The sequence below is a fragment of the Myodes glareolus genome, chromosome 7, assembly GCF_982192425.1.
Source record: "Myodes glareolus chromosome 7, mMyoGla1.1, whole genome shotgun sequence".
Taxonomy (NCBI): domain Eukaryota; kingdom Metazoa; phylum Chordata; class Mammalia; order Rodentia; family Cricetidae; genus Myodes; species Myodes glareolus.
Genome location: NC_142032.1, coordinates 58,152,005 through 58,166,891, shown reverse-complemented (window position 1 = coordinate 58,166,891; position 14,887 = coordinate 58,152,005). Strand labels below are relative to the sequence as shown.

General features: G+C 47.6%; 1 protein-coding gene across 3 annotated transcripts in view; it reads left to right on the top strand.

Annotated features, from left to right (window-relative positions):
• The first annotated feature begins 7,111 nt into the window (after positions 1-7,111).
• The window catches only part of Chka (choline kinase alpha), a 48,883-nt gene continuing 41,107 nt past the window's right edge, over positions 7,112-14,887 (top strand). For 2 of the 3 annotated variants that reach the window (XM_085693474.2, XM_085693472.2), the window contains exon 1: positions 7,112-7,702. In XM_085693474.2, coding sequence (XP_085549600.1) covers positions 7,365-7,702 — 338 coding nt within the window. In that variant the 5' untranslated portion in view covers positions 7,112-7,364. The remainder of the gene's footprint in view (positions 7,703-14,887) is intronic. The other variant, XM_085693473.2, reaches the window with a different exon arrangement.

The following is a 14,887-nucleotide window of genomic DNA, read 5'->3' as shown; positions in this document are numbered from 1 at the left end:
GTGAATGTTTGACTAGGCAAACACTCCAACTCTGAGATGTATTCTCATCCCCAGAAAACGTTTTTGGGGAGTAGGCCTTGCAGGTGGAGTTGCTGGCAGAAGAAAGGCTCTTGGGTGGACGAACAGTGTGTCCTAGAGAGTCCTGGCCGTCCCCAAGACAGCAGGGAGTCCTATCTGGACCTCATCTGCACCAGGAGAGACAGTACTGTCTTCAGAATTCAGCGCCCATCACAGCTCCGGAAACACTTCTTTGGTTCTTTTGTCCCAAAAGAAAAGGTCATGTAGCTTGAATAACCTCTTCCCAGAGCTAGAGCCTGCTTAGCAAAGCTTCTGCCAAGCCCTGGTCACTTGTGCAGACATTGACACTTTGGTAAGCAGACAGACACGCCACACTGTCCACTTCTTACACAACATTTCGCCCTTGGTCACAAGATGCTACAACTGCCTTCACTATTCATCTCGGAACACTGGCTCTGGTAGAGAGGCTGCAGTAGGTGTACTGTAGGTCACAGCATAGATGTTTCCTGTACATCATGGGCTTGGCAGGTCTTCTTCCCTCTGCTCAGCCCTCTGAACCACCCTGCATATCTGGTGTTCTAATTCCTATTTTACAGCTGAGGAAATTGAGTCTCAGCCATAAAAATTCACTGATTTATTCAATCAGCAAGTGTTGCTAAGGGTTGAGAAACATCAGGGCTCCTTTGCTTTCTCAGAGGCTCCAGTCTGGTGGGAAGACAAGATAATATCCAACAACCAAGAGTGAGGAGAGGGCGTGGGGTGGGCAGTTTGCCCATCTAGATTGCAGCAGGAACTAGATCGGCTTCTTTGTACCTGTGCTGCCAAGTCCTATGGTGGGCACAGAAAGACACGTACAGAGTGGCCCCATGCTTTGTTCCTACAAAGTGACTTGAACCTGGCTTAGCACCCTGCAATGTGTGGGCTCTTAGGTTCTTTCCATTTCTTGTCAATTAGATATAATGTTGGCAATGGGATATTTTATGCATGGGAAAGTTTGCTTTGATAACTTCTCTTTTTTAACTCTAAAAAAAAGTGCTCATTTATCTGCCTATTTGTTCATTGTGGAAGAGGCATATGTGTGCCATTATGTGCATATGTAGACCAGCAGACAACCTGAGCAAGCTGATTCTCTCCTTCCATTTGTGAGGCCTGGGTTTCAAACTCAGGTTTCTAGGCTTGGAGGCATGTGCCTTTGCTGTAGGCTGCTGAGCCACCTTGCTCATCCATGTTTGTGTTTTTGAAATAGGTTTTTTGTTTGTTTGTTTTTGTTTTTCATTTTTCAAGATAGGGTTTCTCTGTGTAACAGCCCTTGCTGTCTTGGAACTCACTTTGGAGAACATGCTGGCCTTGAACTCACAAAGATCCACCTGCTTCTCCCTCCTGAGTGCTAGGATTAAAGGCCTGCGCTGCCACCACCACTGGCTGTATTTATTTATGTTTGCTTTTTGAGACAGGGTCTCTCTACATAGCCATGGCTATTCTGGAATTCACTCTGTCTTGGACTCAGAGATCTGCCTGTCTCTGCCTCCAGAGTCCTAGGATTAAAGTCCTAGGATTTCCAGCCTTTTAAAACTTAAAATGTTTCTATTAGTGTGCATGTGGCATGTATATGCATACATGGGAACTTTGGGGAGTCAGAAGGCAACTTTGGGAAGTTGGTTCTTTCCTTCCACTGTAAGTTTCTGGGGCAGAACTCAGGTATACAGGATTGGTGGCAAGTGATTTTACCTTCTGAGCCATTTCCCTGGCCAGGTAACTTTCTTCCTTGGGAACAGAGTTTTCAGCTCAAGGGCTTCATGAGCATACTTAAAGATGTTGCAGCAATCTCTGGAATGTTCTGACTGCCAGGTGAGTGCCTTCGCAGCCTTTCAAAGGTACCCACATGTGCCCCGGGGATGCTTCCCAGTGTCTATGGACACAGTTACCTTTCCCTGCAAGCCCATCTTTCTGTATTAAAGCATGTCAAGGTCAGGTGGAGTTGACCCTTCAGTGCTAAGGATACATTAGGGTATCTATTGCAGTGATAAGCCAGTGATAAGCACCATGATCACAACTTGGAGAAGAAGTTTTTTTTTTTTTTTTTTTGTTTTTGTTTTTTATTTTACAACCCTCAGGTTTCCCACCATCATTGAGAAAGTGATGGCTGGAACTCAGAGACCATGGAGGAACACTGTTTACTGGCTTGCTTGCTCCTCATGGCTTGCTCAACTAGCTTTATATATAACCCACAACCATCTACTCAGGGGTGGCAGGGCCTTGAGTGGGCTGAACTCTGCGATATCAATTATTAGTCAAGAAAATGACCTATACGCATGCCTACAGGCCAACTTCAAAAGGGCATTTTCTCAAAGTTTTCTCTTCCCAAATGACTTGTTTGTGCTTTTAACAAGAAAATGTATTACAAGCCTTCATCTCTGCCCTGAGCTAGACTATTATAGCCATTTGATAGACAATGAAAAGGCTCAAAGGTGGCCTGCCTTACATTAGACGCCAAGGAAATAAAAATGGCAAGATTTGTATCAGGCTGCCAGACTCCAAGGCTGTACCCCGCCTTCTCTGTGACAGACAGGCTCTAGGAGCCTGGGGGTGGGGTGGGGTGGTATGAGGGGGTTGGGTCTCCAGGGCGTTCTTGTGACAGGAATGAACTTGGTTCACACTGGCCTTCTTCAAAGCTTCAAATTAGGGATTTGAGTGTGGCACTGGTCTGTTACAGGAGCGCCACCTAAATTCAGAATTGCCTCTGGTATTAGGAGCGGCACCTATCCTGGAGCCAGCCCCTGCTCAGGCAAGCGAAGCTGGTACCAGCCGCTTGGTACTAGTTGATAGGACTAGGCCTGGGCACCTGATTCACGGGACAGGACATGCATAGAAGAAGAGCTGGACCAATCAGATATTTTCTCTCTCTCTTCTTTCTCTCATTGGAAAGCCTGGAATGACAGAGGGCAGAAGCTCCTTGAAGTGGCACTGACTCAACCCTGTATCCACACTGCCTAAGTTCAGAACCAGGCTATCATTTCCTAGCTGTGTGGTCTTGGGTGAGAGTGTGTGTGTGTGTTCATGTGTGTGTGTGTTCATGTGGGCACGTGTGTGTACAAGCAGGAGGCAACTTCAGGTGATACTCCTCCAGGGCTGCCCACCTTGTTTTGAGACAGGGTCTCTCCCCTGACCTGGAACTTGCCAAATTGCCTACGCCATCTGTAACACAATTAATAAAAACCCAGAGATAGACATTGGGGTTCAACCTAAAGGTCAGAAAAGCAAAACAGCCAGCCACTGGCTTTTACCTCTACCTCAATCTGAAATGGTGATTCTGCCTCAGGGAATCTCAGAATACGACTGAGCCTGAGAGCTTTCTCCTCCCATTTTATATTCCTCTCTAGGGCTGGGATTAAAGGCCTGCACCATTACCGCCTGGTTTCTATGGCAAACTAGTGTGGCTACTGGGATTAAAGGTGTGTGTCACCACTGCCTGGTCTGTAAGGCTAATCAGGGCAGCTGTTTTACTCTCTGATCTTCAGGCAAGCTTTATTTATTAGTTCCTTTTTTTTTTTGTTTTTGATTTTCGAGATAGGGTTTCTCTGTAGCTTTGGAGCCTGTTCTGGAACTAGCTCTTTTAGACCAGGCTGCCCTCGAACTCACAGAGATCCACTTGCCTCTGCCTCTGAGTGCTGAGATTAAAGGCATGTGCCACCACAACCCAGTTTAGTGTATTAAAATGCAAATGAAATATCATTACAGCCAGTTGCTAGTGAGCCCCAGCACTAGGGTTATAAGCACAGGCCACCAAACCCAGCTGTTTGTTTTTTTAATGTACATTTTGGGGGATGGAACTCCTGTCTTCACACTTGTACCAGAAACACTATGCCACACGCCTTTAGTCCCAGTATTCCAGAAAGGGAGGCAGAGACTGACTGATCTCTGTGAGTTTAAGGCCAGTCTGGTTCAGAGAAGCCTTGTCTTAAAAAGAGAGAGAGGGGAAGAGAGAGAGGGAGAAAAAAGAAGGACTTTACCTACTGAGCAATTGAGCAATCTCCCCACCCTTGGGTAATTATTAACTATTCTGAGATTCAGTTTCTTGATCTATTAATAGAGATTTCAAAGCTGAATTGCAGTTTTTCTTTAAAAAAAATTAGATTTCCTTTTATTTTCTGTGTATGAGTGCAAATAAGTACCCTTGGTTCATGCATGATGTTTTCAGAGGCAAGAAGAGAGCTCCAGACCCCCTGGATCTGAGTTAAGGATGGTTGTAACACACTGCCATATGGGTGCTGGGAATTGAACCTGTATCCTCTACAAAAGCAACCAGTGCTGTTAACCACTGAGACACCTCTCCAGCATCTCTCTCTTTTCTTCCTTCTTTCTTTCTTTTCTTTTTGGTTTTTGAAGACAAGGTTTCTCTGTCTGGCCATCCTGGAACTTGCTCTAAAGACTAGGCTGGCCTGAAACTCACAGAGAGAGATCTACCTGCCTTTGTCTCCCAAGTGCTGAGTTTAAAGGATGCGCCACCACCGCCTGGCCTTTCTTTTCCTTTTTTTTTTTTTTTTTTTTTTGATTTTTGAGACAGGGTTTTGGTACCTGTCCTGGGAGATCCGCCTACCTCTGCCTCCCGAGTGCTGGGATTAAAGGCGTGTGCCACCACTGCCCAGCCCGCCTGGCCTTTCTTAATTTTAAAATTCATACATGTGTCATTAGGGACCCTTCTCTTCCCCCACCATGTGTATGTGCACGTGTGTGTGCGTGCACACGTGTGTGTGGTCGACTGTGTACGTGTGCGTGTCCCAGAGTCTTACTCTGGCTGGAATCTGTATGTGGCCTGGACTGGCCTCAAACTAGAATCATTCTACCAAACTTTAGAGTTACTGGCCTACCTATGCCACCACTCCCAGCCCCGCTATAGGTTAATTATACAGAATTAACCTATTATAAAGAATTATAAAGAATTACAGTCATTCTTTTTTGCTATTGTTGTTGATTTTGTTTTTTGCTTTGACACAGGGTTTCAGTCCCAGGCTGGCTCCAGATTCATTACGTAGCTGAAGATGGCCTTAAACTCTTGATTCTCCTCCTTCTGCCTGTGCTGGGATTCCAGGCCAGTGCCACCAAAATGGACCTAAGAGTCATATTATACTTTGAATACTGAGGACTGTCCACTGGTTTCCTTTAAGTTAACCACAAGGACTTAAGTTTCTAGAGGGGGTAAGCAAAGCTTGCAACAGCTTCGAATTGTACTAGCATCGTACTGTGCCATCTCAGCCCCATGAATCCCACAGCCCTCCCATTTATCCCACACTCCAAGTTCATGTACTTGGAAGCTTTGAGTCCTGGGAACGTTTCCCACCCTTTTACTGGGGCGACCTCTTACCACCACAGGAAGGCGCCTGTGGGTTCTCATAGTCTAAACCAGCAGAGGTCAGAGAGAAAGTTACTTCAAATTATAGAGCTCTCCTTTCGCATCTGGAGCAGTTTCTCCTCAGCCAGCTTTCCAACATGCCTCTGAGATTATGGGGATTGGTATGAGGACAAAGGGCCAGTCACCTGAGCTGGCCAGTGGCAAGGCTCCACCTCCATCCACATGGGCTAGTGTTTTCAAAGTCCTTAGCTCCCTTATCTAACCGCCTTCCTGAATGGAGACCTTGATTTCTCAGCCTTTCCAGCAGCCAGTGAAACTCCCACTCCTGGGCTAGGCCAGGCCTCCTGGCCCCCCTACCCCAACTTCTCTGGAGCTGAACCCAGACTTGCCAAAATGTCCTTTCATTTGCACTTTTTTTTTTCTTTTTAAAAAGACAGGGTCTGGCTATGTAACTCTGGCTGTCCTGAAACTCTCAGAGATCCGCCCGTTTCTGCCTCTCAAGTGCCAGGATTAAAAGTGTGCCACCATGCCCAGATTATTTGCACTCTTTTTGTCCAATAAGGTCATTTTTGGGAGAGCACATTCAGATAAATACCCACTTTTTTTTTGAAGACGTTTTGGCTTCCAGCAGACTGTGAAGCCCTACAAAGGGGCCATTTTCTGTATGCAGGGCTCTGGATTTCCTAGGCCTCTGGCAGTTGGGAAAATCTTTCTTTCCAGTTATTCCCCACCACATAGACCTGTAGTTTTATATTTTTTGTACCTCAAATTATTTCCTGGAAGGATTGAATGATGAGGCCAAAGAATGAGGCAATGTGTGGGCATACAGAGAAGGGACTTGGCCCCCCTCAATGCCTTACGGCAAAGGTACGTTAGTCACCGTCACGCGACTGGACATCCGGGAAAGGAGGGGGGCAGATGACAGCATCCACAAAGAAAGGAATGGCCAAGCAAGCACCTTTGGCTATTAATCCTGGCAGCTGCCAAGGCCAGGCTGTGGGAAGAAGTCCTGAGAGCTAGCCGACATCCTCAGCACCACGGACAGGGAAACTGAGGCTGCAAGCGCGTGGTGGAAGGGTTCTTCCCAGCAGGGACTGCTTCCAGCTGGCAAGCGGTCACCTTGACCCAGTCACCTCCCTTTTGATATCTGAACCGCAGATTGCAATGCCTCCGGCCCTGAGTTGAGTCTGGCGTGGACGCATCTCGCATTGCGCCTGGGAAATGTAAAAACACACCCACGGAGCTCCTTCTGGAGCTGCCTAGCCCCAAGGTCTCGCGGAAAGAGCAGACAGCCTCCAGACACCAATTTCCTGCGGGCCCCTGTAAAGCCCCGGATCCTTTGAAGTCGCCGCTTTCAGACATGGGGGCGTCTAAGGAAAGTGTCCCTCTCCCGGCCCACTCTAGCGTCTGCCAAAGCTGCAGAGGCTTCTCCTCTCCTGCCCGCCCCGAGAGGCCCTAGCCCGCGAAGGCGTCGCCGTGCGAGCGCCGACAAACGAGACGGCTGGTCTTTCCGGGACCCCCGGGACCCCTGCACAAGGCCCCGCCCCCGGTGCGCCGGCCCCTCCCTCCCCGTGGGCTCACCGCCTGAGGCGAGGCGGAGCTGTGCTGCAGCCAATGGGAACGCGGCGTGGCGAGGGCGGTGGCGGTTGTGATGCACCTCGGCGTCCAATCAGCGGTGAGCGCGGGGGCGGGCGGTGACGCTCGGCGCTCCGCGTGCGGCGCTGTAAAGGAGCGAGCGCCGCGGCCCACTACAGCAATCATCCGCCGTCCGCCTTCTGCGCTCGCCTCTGGCCACCGCCGCCCGCCATCCATTGCTGCCTCTCCCCGCCGTCGCCTACGTCGCCTCCCCGCGCGCTCCCACAACCGCCGCCGGGTCAGTCAGCGAAGCCAGCGAGCCATTTCCCGCGCCCGGCCCCCAGAGGCGGGCATCCAGCTGGACTCTGAGCGTCGCTCTCTCGCGCTCGGCCGCCCGCGCCTTCTTGGCCGCTTGTACGGCATGAAAACCAAGTTCTGCACCGGGGGCGAGGCGGAGCCGTCGCCGCTCGGGCTGCTGCTGAGCTGCGGTGGCAGCGCTGCCCCGGCGCCCGGCGTCGGGCAGCAGCGCGAAGCCGCAGGCGAGCTGGAGCCCAAGCAGCTTGGCGGCCGATCCCAGCCTCTCGCGCTGCTACCGCCGCCGCCTCCTCCTCTGCCGCTGCCCCCGCCGCCATCGCCGCCGCTATCGGACGAACAACCGGAGCCCCGGACGCGGCGCAGGGCCTACCTGTGGTGCAAGGAGTTCCTGCCCGGTGCCTGGCGGGGCCTTCGCGAGGACCAGTTCCACATCAGTGTCATCAGGTCGGTGGCTGCGGCGCCGCGCGGGGGGTCGGGAGGGTCGGGGCGGGGCGGGGCGGCGGCTGGGATAGAGGTGAGCGCCGCGCCCGGGGTCCGGAGCACGTCCCGGAGCTCGGCAGGCGGCCTTCGGGAGAGGTTCGGGAAAATGTGTGCTGGGATGCCTCCAGTCCCTTGCGGGAGAACAATACTATGCATCCACACAAGTACATTCTGTACCGAAGCTCAAAATAGATGCGTTTAGAAGCCGTTTTCTTATGAAGGCCTTGAATGAAAAGGGATGTTGTGGCTGGGCTCTAGATAGAGGAGGGGTAAACTCACCGGGTAACTTTCCCTTGTCGTGCCTCTAGTCTGTCATTTGATCACAACCCTTTCCCCCACCAGAAATACTCCTTTGACACTTGAGAGGCTGAGGCAGGCTGATCTCTTGAGTTCGGGGCCAGTTTGGCCTACATAGCGAGTTTCAGGCCAGCCAGAGCTACATAGTGAGACACTGTCTCCAAAAGGCAGGGAGACGGGGGAGTTGCTGTGTGTTGGTGGAAGGCCGCAGTCATCTCCTTCTGAGGTTCTTGTCTTCGTGTGCCTGTGTTACTGGCCAGCGCCTGGAGGCGTGACTCCAAAAATAAGACAAAGTAGAAGTAGCGAGAATTCCTCCTCTTTTGAAGAAGGGTCTCTTGTAGGCAAGGTGGGCTTGTACTTTCTAGGTGTTGGAGCCTGGCCTTGAGTCACCGATGAGCCTGCCTCTACTTCCCAGTGCTGGATCATAGATGTGCCCACCATGCTTGGCTCTTCACTCCTTTGTAGTTTTTTGAGACAGGGTTTCTCTGTGTAGCTTTGGAGCCTGTCCTGGAACTCACTATGTAGAATAGGCTGGTCTCAGACTCACAGAGATCCGCTGCCTTTGCCTCCTGAGTGCTGGGATTAAGGCGTGCACCACTCTGCCTGGGCGTACCTTACTCCTTTTAATATTTCATCTTAATTTAAAAAAATACGTAAGTTTGCATGTATTCAGACTTAACAGAGAAATGCAGCTCTGCCCTTGCCTTTAATGCACAAGTGTTCGGCATTCAGTATTGAGTACAGGTCCTTTTGTTTGGCCTTTAAAAACCCATTTGGTCGTTTTCTACTAGTTTCTGTTTGGTTGACCCGGTTGAGTGCCAAGTGTCTAGAAACTGACTGGCTGGCTGGCTGCCATCCATAATCCTCAAATCCAGTTTCTAGTCATTTGATTCCTTTTCCGTGCCCAGTCTTTCACCAGAGTCATGAATGCAGCAAAATTAACTCTTTGGATGGACTGCACTTCCTCTTTGTGTTCCCAGCCCCTCATGGGTATGTGGATGTGTCAGATATCTGTCTGCAAACAGGTAGCTAAAAGGCAGTTTGGTAGGAAGCAGGAAAAGGAAGACCACAGGTGTTCACATCATTGTTGAGTGTCCTAGAAAACTTCTCCCCAAACTTAAACCCTGACTGGCCTGACAGCTCTTAAACCAGCAGAATGATAGCAGTTACTGTGGCACATTTTCTTCCTAGAGAGGTAAAGTTGGGCCTGATGGTACGTACTTGTTCCACCAGTTGGGGTGGGGAGGTAGGAGTATTAGGAGTTAAAGGCTAGCCTGGACTATAGAAGTTGTTTCATCCAAAACTCTAGATGAGTGACTTGCCTGAGAGCTGTTGCCCACTTTCTGATGTTCCCCTCTTCTATACTGGCCTAGGGTCAGTTTGTATCCAGCCTTAGGCCTGTTGGTGGTTCTCTCCTGGGAGTGTGTCACTCGTCAGCTAAATCTGCTTTGCTCAAACCAGTCATTGCAAAAGCACTGAGAATGTCTTTTTTTCTTTTTCTACAGGAATTTTTCAACATAGGGTTTCTCTGTCTCCTTGGCTGTCCTGGAACTCACTCTGTAGATCAGGCTGGCCTCGAACTCAGAGTTCTGCCTATCTCTGCCTCCTGAGTGCTGAGATTAATGGTGTGCACCACCACCGCATGGTTTAGGAGTTAATCTTAAAGATAGGACTCTCTTTTTGGATTTCAGTATCTGTTAAAATGTGGTGTGCTGCTGGACTTGGTGGCTCACACCTTTAGTCCTTTAGTTCAAGGTCAGCCTGGTCTACAGAGTGAGGTCCAAGACAGCCAGCGCTGTTACACAGAAAAACCCTGTCTTGAAAAACCAAAAAGAAAAAAATGGCATGTTGCAAACTGCTCTCAGTTCTGTGCTTTGGGGAAGACATAGTTATAGAATATGTGGAATAAGAAGAGGTGATTTAAGATGTGGGAAAGTGTGTGGTAACTACCTTTAAAATAAGCTTAGTGGCCTGGGTATAGCTTTTTGCTGGGTTCAGTACATTGCCCCGTTTATTCATCACATTGCTTCAACATAGCCTGTTCAGCCTGTCCAGGTTTAACCCTTTGGCTCCTCCCCGCCTCAGAAAGTACTTCTTTCTGTCTTAACAGGGGTCTGGTCCAGTTCCTCCATCTTTTTTACTCTATTCCCCAGAAGTCTGTCCTCTACTGTGGTCTCTAAAGTCTAGGGACAGCCCAGAACTACCTGTCCTTGCTTAGACACATGGTAACTGGAGGCCCCAGGGGATCTAAGCATTTTATGTGTTCTAACCTCTATCTAGTTCATTCTGTAGCCTGTTGCCGAGTGTTTCTCAAATGTCATCAGTTGCTCCCATGGCTTTTGTAGCTAGGAAATAAAACTTAAACTTGTTTGCAAGATCTAAACTTGGGCTGCAGTCTACCTTTGAGAAGGGCTGTTTTGTTGCGCTTTTAAAATTGCCCTTCCCCCAACTGCAGCAACTAACTGAGCTCTTTCCATTGGGCCAGTGCTTCTAAATGAGCTTTGTGTTTCAGTAGCAGGCCCATTTGCTCCTACCCTCTCTGCTTAGCAGTCCTTTCCCTGATGACTGCCTTTAAAATTTCCCTTACAAGGCAGTTCCTCCTTCAAGGCCTTACTCAGGGGGAACCAAAAAGGAGGAACCCCTCCCCCCACTACATTTTCTCCCCAGGACTTCAGCACTACAGGCCTTGAAATAGACCTTTAACATGCTTGGGTGTGGGTGTATTACTTTCATGGAAGACGGGTTCCTAGAGAGCAGTAATTGTTCATTATTTTGGGTTATGGGCTCATGTGCTGAAGGATGACCTCTAACTTGCTGGAGCAACTCTTCTGCTCAGTTTGGCTTTCTTTTTGGTCTTGGGGGACGGGTCAGAGTCTCACTCTGTAGCTCAGGCTGGCCTCAAACTCTTAGTAATTCTCTGCCCACCTTCCAAAGTGATGGGATTACAGGTATGAACTTCTGAGCCTGGCTTTTCTTTTTTGTCTTTATTTTTTTCAATGTCAGGGGTTGTACTTAGGCCTGAGCATGCTTTCCATGCCTAGTTCTGGATCGTGCCTTCATTGCATAATCTGAAAAATTATCACCATTGTGTTGGTGTTGAAGTTGGTGTGCAGAAACCTTACAATTTTGCATTTTACATTTAGGTTTGTGATTCCTTTGAGGCTTATTTTCTTGTAGGTGTAAGTCTATTTATATTCTTGTGTGTATGCATGTGGATGTCCAGTTTTAGTACTGGTTGACAAAAGTATGGTTTGACTCCATGGTACTGCCTTTGCTCTTGTCAAAGGTTTCTTCTATTTATGGGCTCTCTCTTCTGTACTTACAAGTTCTGTACTTGTATTGATTATTGTGGTCTTTTTCGTTAACTTTTTTTGTTTGTTTGTTTGTTTTGAGACACAGTCTTGCTGTGTAGCCTCATCTGTCATGGAATTCACTAAGTACACCAGACTGGCCTTGAACTCACAGAGATCACAGTCTCAAGTGCTGGAATTAAAGGTGTGTCCAAAACACCTGGTTTATATTTATTTTATGTGTAAGAGTACAGTTTCCCTGCGTGTATGCACGTGTATACACTGCCTGTGGAGGTCAGAAGAGCTGCCACGAGGATGTTGGGAACAGAGCCTAAATCTTCTGAAAGAGTAATAAGTGCTCTTAACTGCTAAGCCATCTATCTCTCTCCAGCCCTAATTATTATAGAATTTTTTTTTAAAGATTTATTTTTTATGTATATAGTGTTCTGCCTGAATGCATACATGCAGGGCAGAAGAGAGCACCAGATCTTATTACAGATGGTTGTGAGCCACCATGTGGTTGCTGGGAATTGAACTCAGGACCTCTGGAAGAGCAGGCAGTGCTCTTAACCTCTGAGCCATCTCTCCAGCCCACTTTTTGACTCTTTAGGACCTTACTTTGGATATGTATCTATCTTAAAATGTAAACTTTCTGTTTTGATATTAATGAGGAGATACATCTATATATCTATCCACCTATCCCCATGCATTTCGTTTTTTGTTGGTGTTTTTGTTGTTGTTGTTGTTGTTTTTGTTGGTTTGGTTTTTCGAGACAGGATTTCTCTGTGGCTTTGGAGCCTGTCCTGGAACTAGACCAGGTTGGCCTCAAACTGACAGAGATCCGCCTACCTCTGCCTCCGGAGTGCTGGGATTAGAGGCATGCGCCATCACCACCTGGCCTTTGTTTGGTTTTGATTTTTTGAGACAGTTTCTCTTCTGTAACAGCTCTAGCTGTTCTGGAACACACAGATCCACCTGCTTCTGTCTTTAATCCCGATTGCTGGGATTAAAGGTATGCGCCACTACGCCTGACTTCATGAATTTGTTTAAGACAGGGTTTCTCTGTGTTCTAGCCTTTGACTGGCTTAGAATTTAACTGTGCAGACCAGGCTGGCTTCAAACACAGATCTGCCTCTGCCTCCAGAGTGCTGGGATTAAAGGGATGCTACCACATTTAGCAAATTTTGTTTTGAGACTTCTTCTTTAGATCAGGTTGACCTCACATTTGCAGTCACCTTCCTGTCTCAGCCTCTCCCAAGTACCAGGATTTGAAGTAAATACTACAATTTCTGGCTCTAGACAAATTTGAAGTTTTTGATTTTATTGTTTTTTTGAGACAGAATTTCTCTGTGTAGCCCTAGCTGTCCTAGAACTTACTCTGTAGACTAGGCTGGCCTCAAACTTAGAGATCCACCTGCCTCTTTCCCAAGTGATGGGATTAAAGGGGTGGGGCATTTGTCCAAGAAATTTAATATTAGTAAGTGCCCATAGCTATCACTACATGCTTGTTAGCATAGTTATCACTACGTGCTCAAGGGTGTTCTAATGTAGGTCATGTGATGTAGATTAAATAAGTCATGGTTATTTGGGTTTACTCTTAGGATTGTGAAAGTTTGATGTCTGTATTAACTCAGATCTTTTATATGTGGAAGATATATATCATCTGTGAACTTTTCAGAGCAACCAAACTTGAGAAGCAATTTTCTTGTCCAGTCGGTGGTAGGAGGGTGCTGCCAGTGTTTGAGAAGCTGCCTGTGTTTGACTTCCCTGTGCTTTGGTGCCAAGGTGACAGACACCCTGTGCCTGCAGTATGCTTGCTGCAGAGGGAACAATGATTTAAGAGCAATGCTATGGTGTCTCATCCTGAAGGACAACTGAGACAGGACATTATTTATTTACAGCTGCCAAGGGCATGACCATCTTGTTGTCTTATATTCCAGCTGGGGTTTTGTTTAGTGTGCAAGGGTGGGGGTCAGTTCCCACTCTAGATCTCCTAGGTGATTGATATTTGTGGCCTCCTTGGTGAGCTGACAGTGCCTTTGAAGTCAGGAGCCGGGTCTCTAGGAAGCAGACTATTTTTCCCCTTCCTCTCCTATAATAGTCTTGAGAAGGATAAGTGGGGAGAAAAGAAAGCTGGCTAACTCTAGGTTTTGTGGTTTTGTTTTTGTGATAGGTTTTCTGGCTGTCCTGGAACTTGATCTGTAGAACAGGCTAGTCTCAAGCTCAGCAACTCTATTTAAAATGGAAGGATAGAAGAAGTTTAAGAGTACACTTAGACCTTATAGATTTATGAATAGAAAACCAGAGACTCCCTGTGTAACCCGGCTGTCCTGGAACTCACAATGTGGACCAGGATGGCCTCAAACTCAGATTCTCTTGCTTCTGCATCCTGAGGACTCCGCCCCTTTGAATATTGGGACTATGTTGCCTGTGGCTGGCTGGCAACATTGTGTTTTTTTGTTTTTTTTAGATTTATTTATTTATTTATATTATGTATACAACATTCTGCCTCCATGTATGCCCGCACACCAGAAGAGGGCGCCAGACCTCATTTCAGATGGTTGTGAGCCATCATGTGGTTGCTGGGAATTGAACTCAGGACCTCTGGAAGAGCAGCCTGAACTCTTAACCACTGAGCCATCTCTCCAGCCCCAACATTGTGGGTTTTTTTTTTTTTTTTGTATACAATATTATGTCTGTGTGTATGCCTGCAGGCCAGAAGAGGGCACCAACCCCATTACAGATGGTTGTGAGCCATCATGTGGTTGCTGGGAATTGAACTCAGGACCTCTGGAAGAGCAGGCAGTGCTCTTAACCTCTGAGCTCTCTCCAGCCCCTAACATTGTGGTTTTTAAGAAGAGTTCTTGTTGGGAAATCCTAAAAAGTCTTGGAAGTATCCAGAATACTATGTGACTGGAGGAAGTAAATTTGCAGATAATCAGAGTCTAGTTCACAGTCTCTTTCTTTCTGACCTGTCTGGTCTGGATCTCAGAGATGCCTGCCTCAACCTCCTGTGTGCTGGGGATATGCAAGGGGGAGCACCAAAGAGACTGCCAAAATGACCACTCTATAATTAGGAGGAAGGTTTTTATTGTAGATAAGAAATATCCAGAGGCTTCCTGAGAGTTCAACACAGAGAGAAAAGAAAGCAGACTGTATAGGGCCAGGGCCATCTTTGAAAGAAGCAAGAGAGTGCATGTTGAGCAAATGATGTGGATTATAAAGAGGATGAGTAGCTGGGGAGGGAAGCCCAGAGTCAGGGAATTTTTGGGTAGAGGAGGTGGTGAGAAGGGCTAGGTTGCTAGCTTTTACTTTGAAATGTATAACAGGTACATTTGAGTATAGACTGAAGGAACCTGGAGGCCAGCATTTGTTTTGATATGCAACCTTAGGTATGTCAATGTAGAGTCATATAGATCACTTAGTCAGTTTCTCTCTGTGTCTCTTACAGGCACATTCTATATCACATTGTGGACCTCAGGTTGGTCCTCAACATTAAACATTTGCCTTTGTTTGAGGAAGGGTTTCTTTGTTTGTTGCGTGTGTGTATATATATATATAT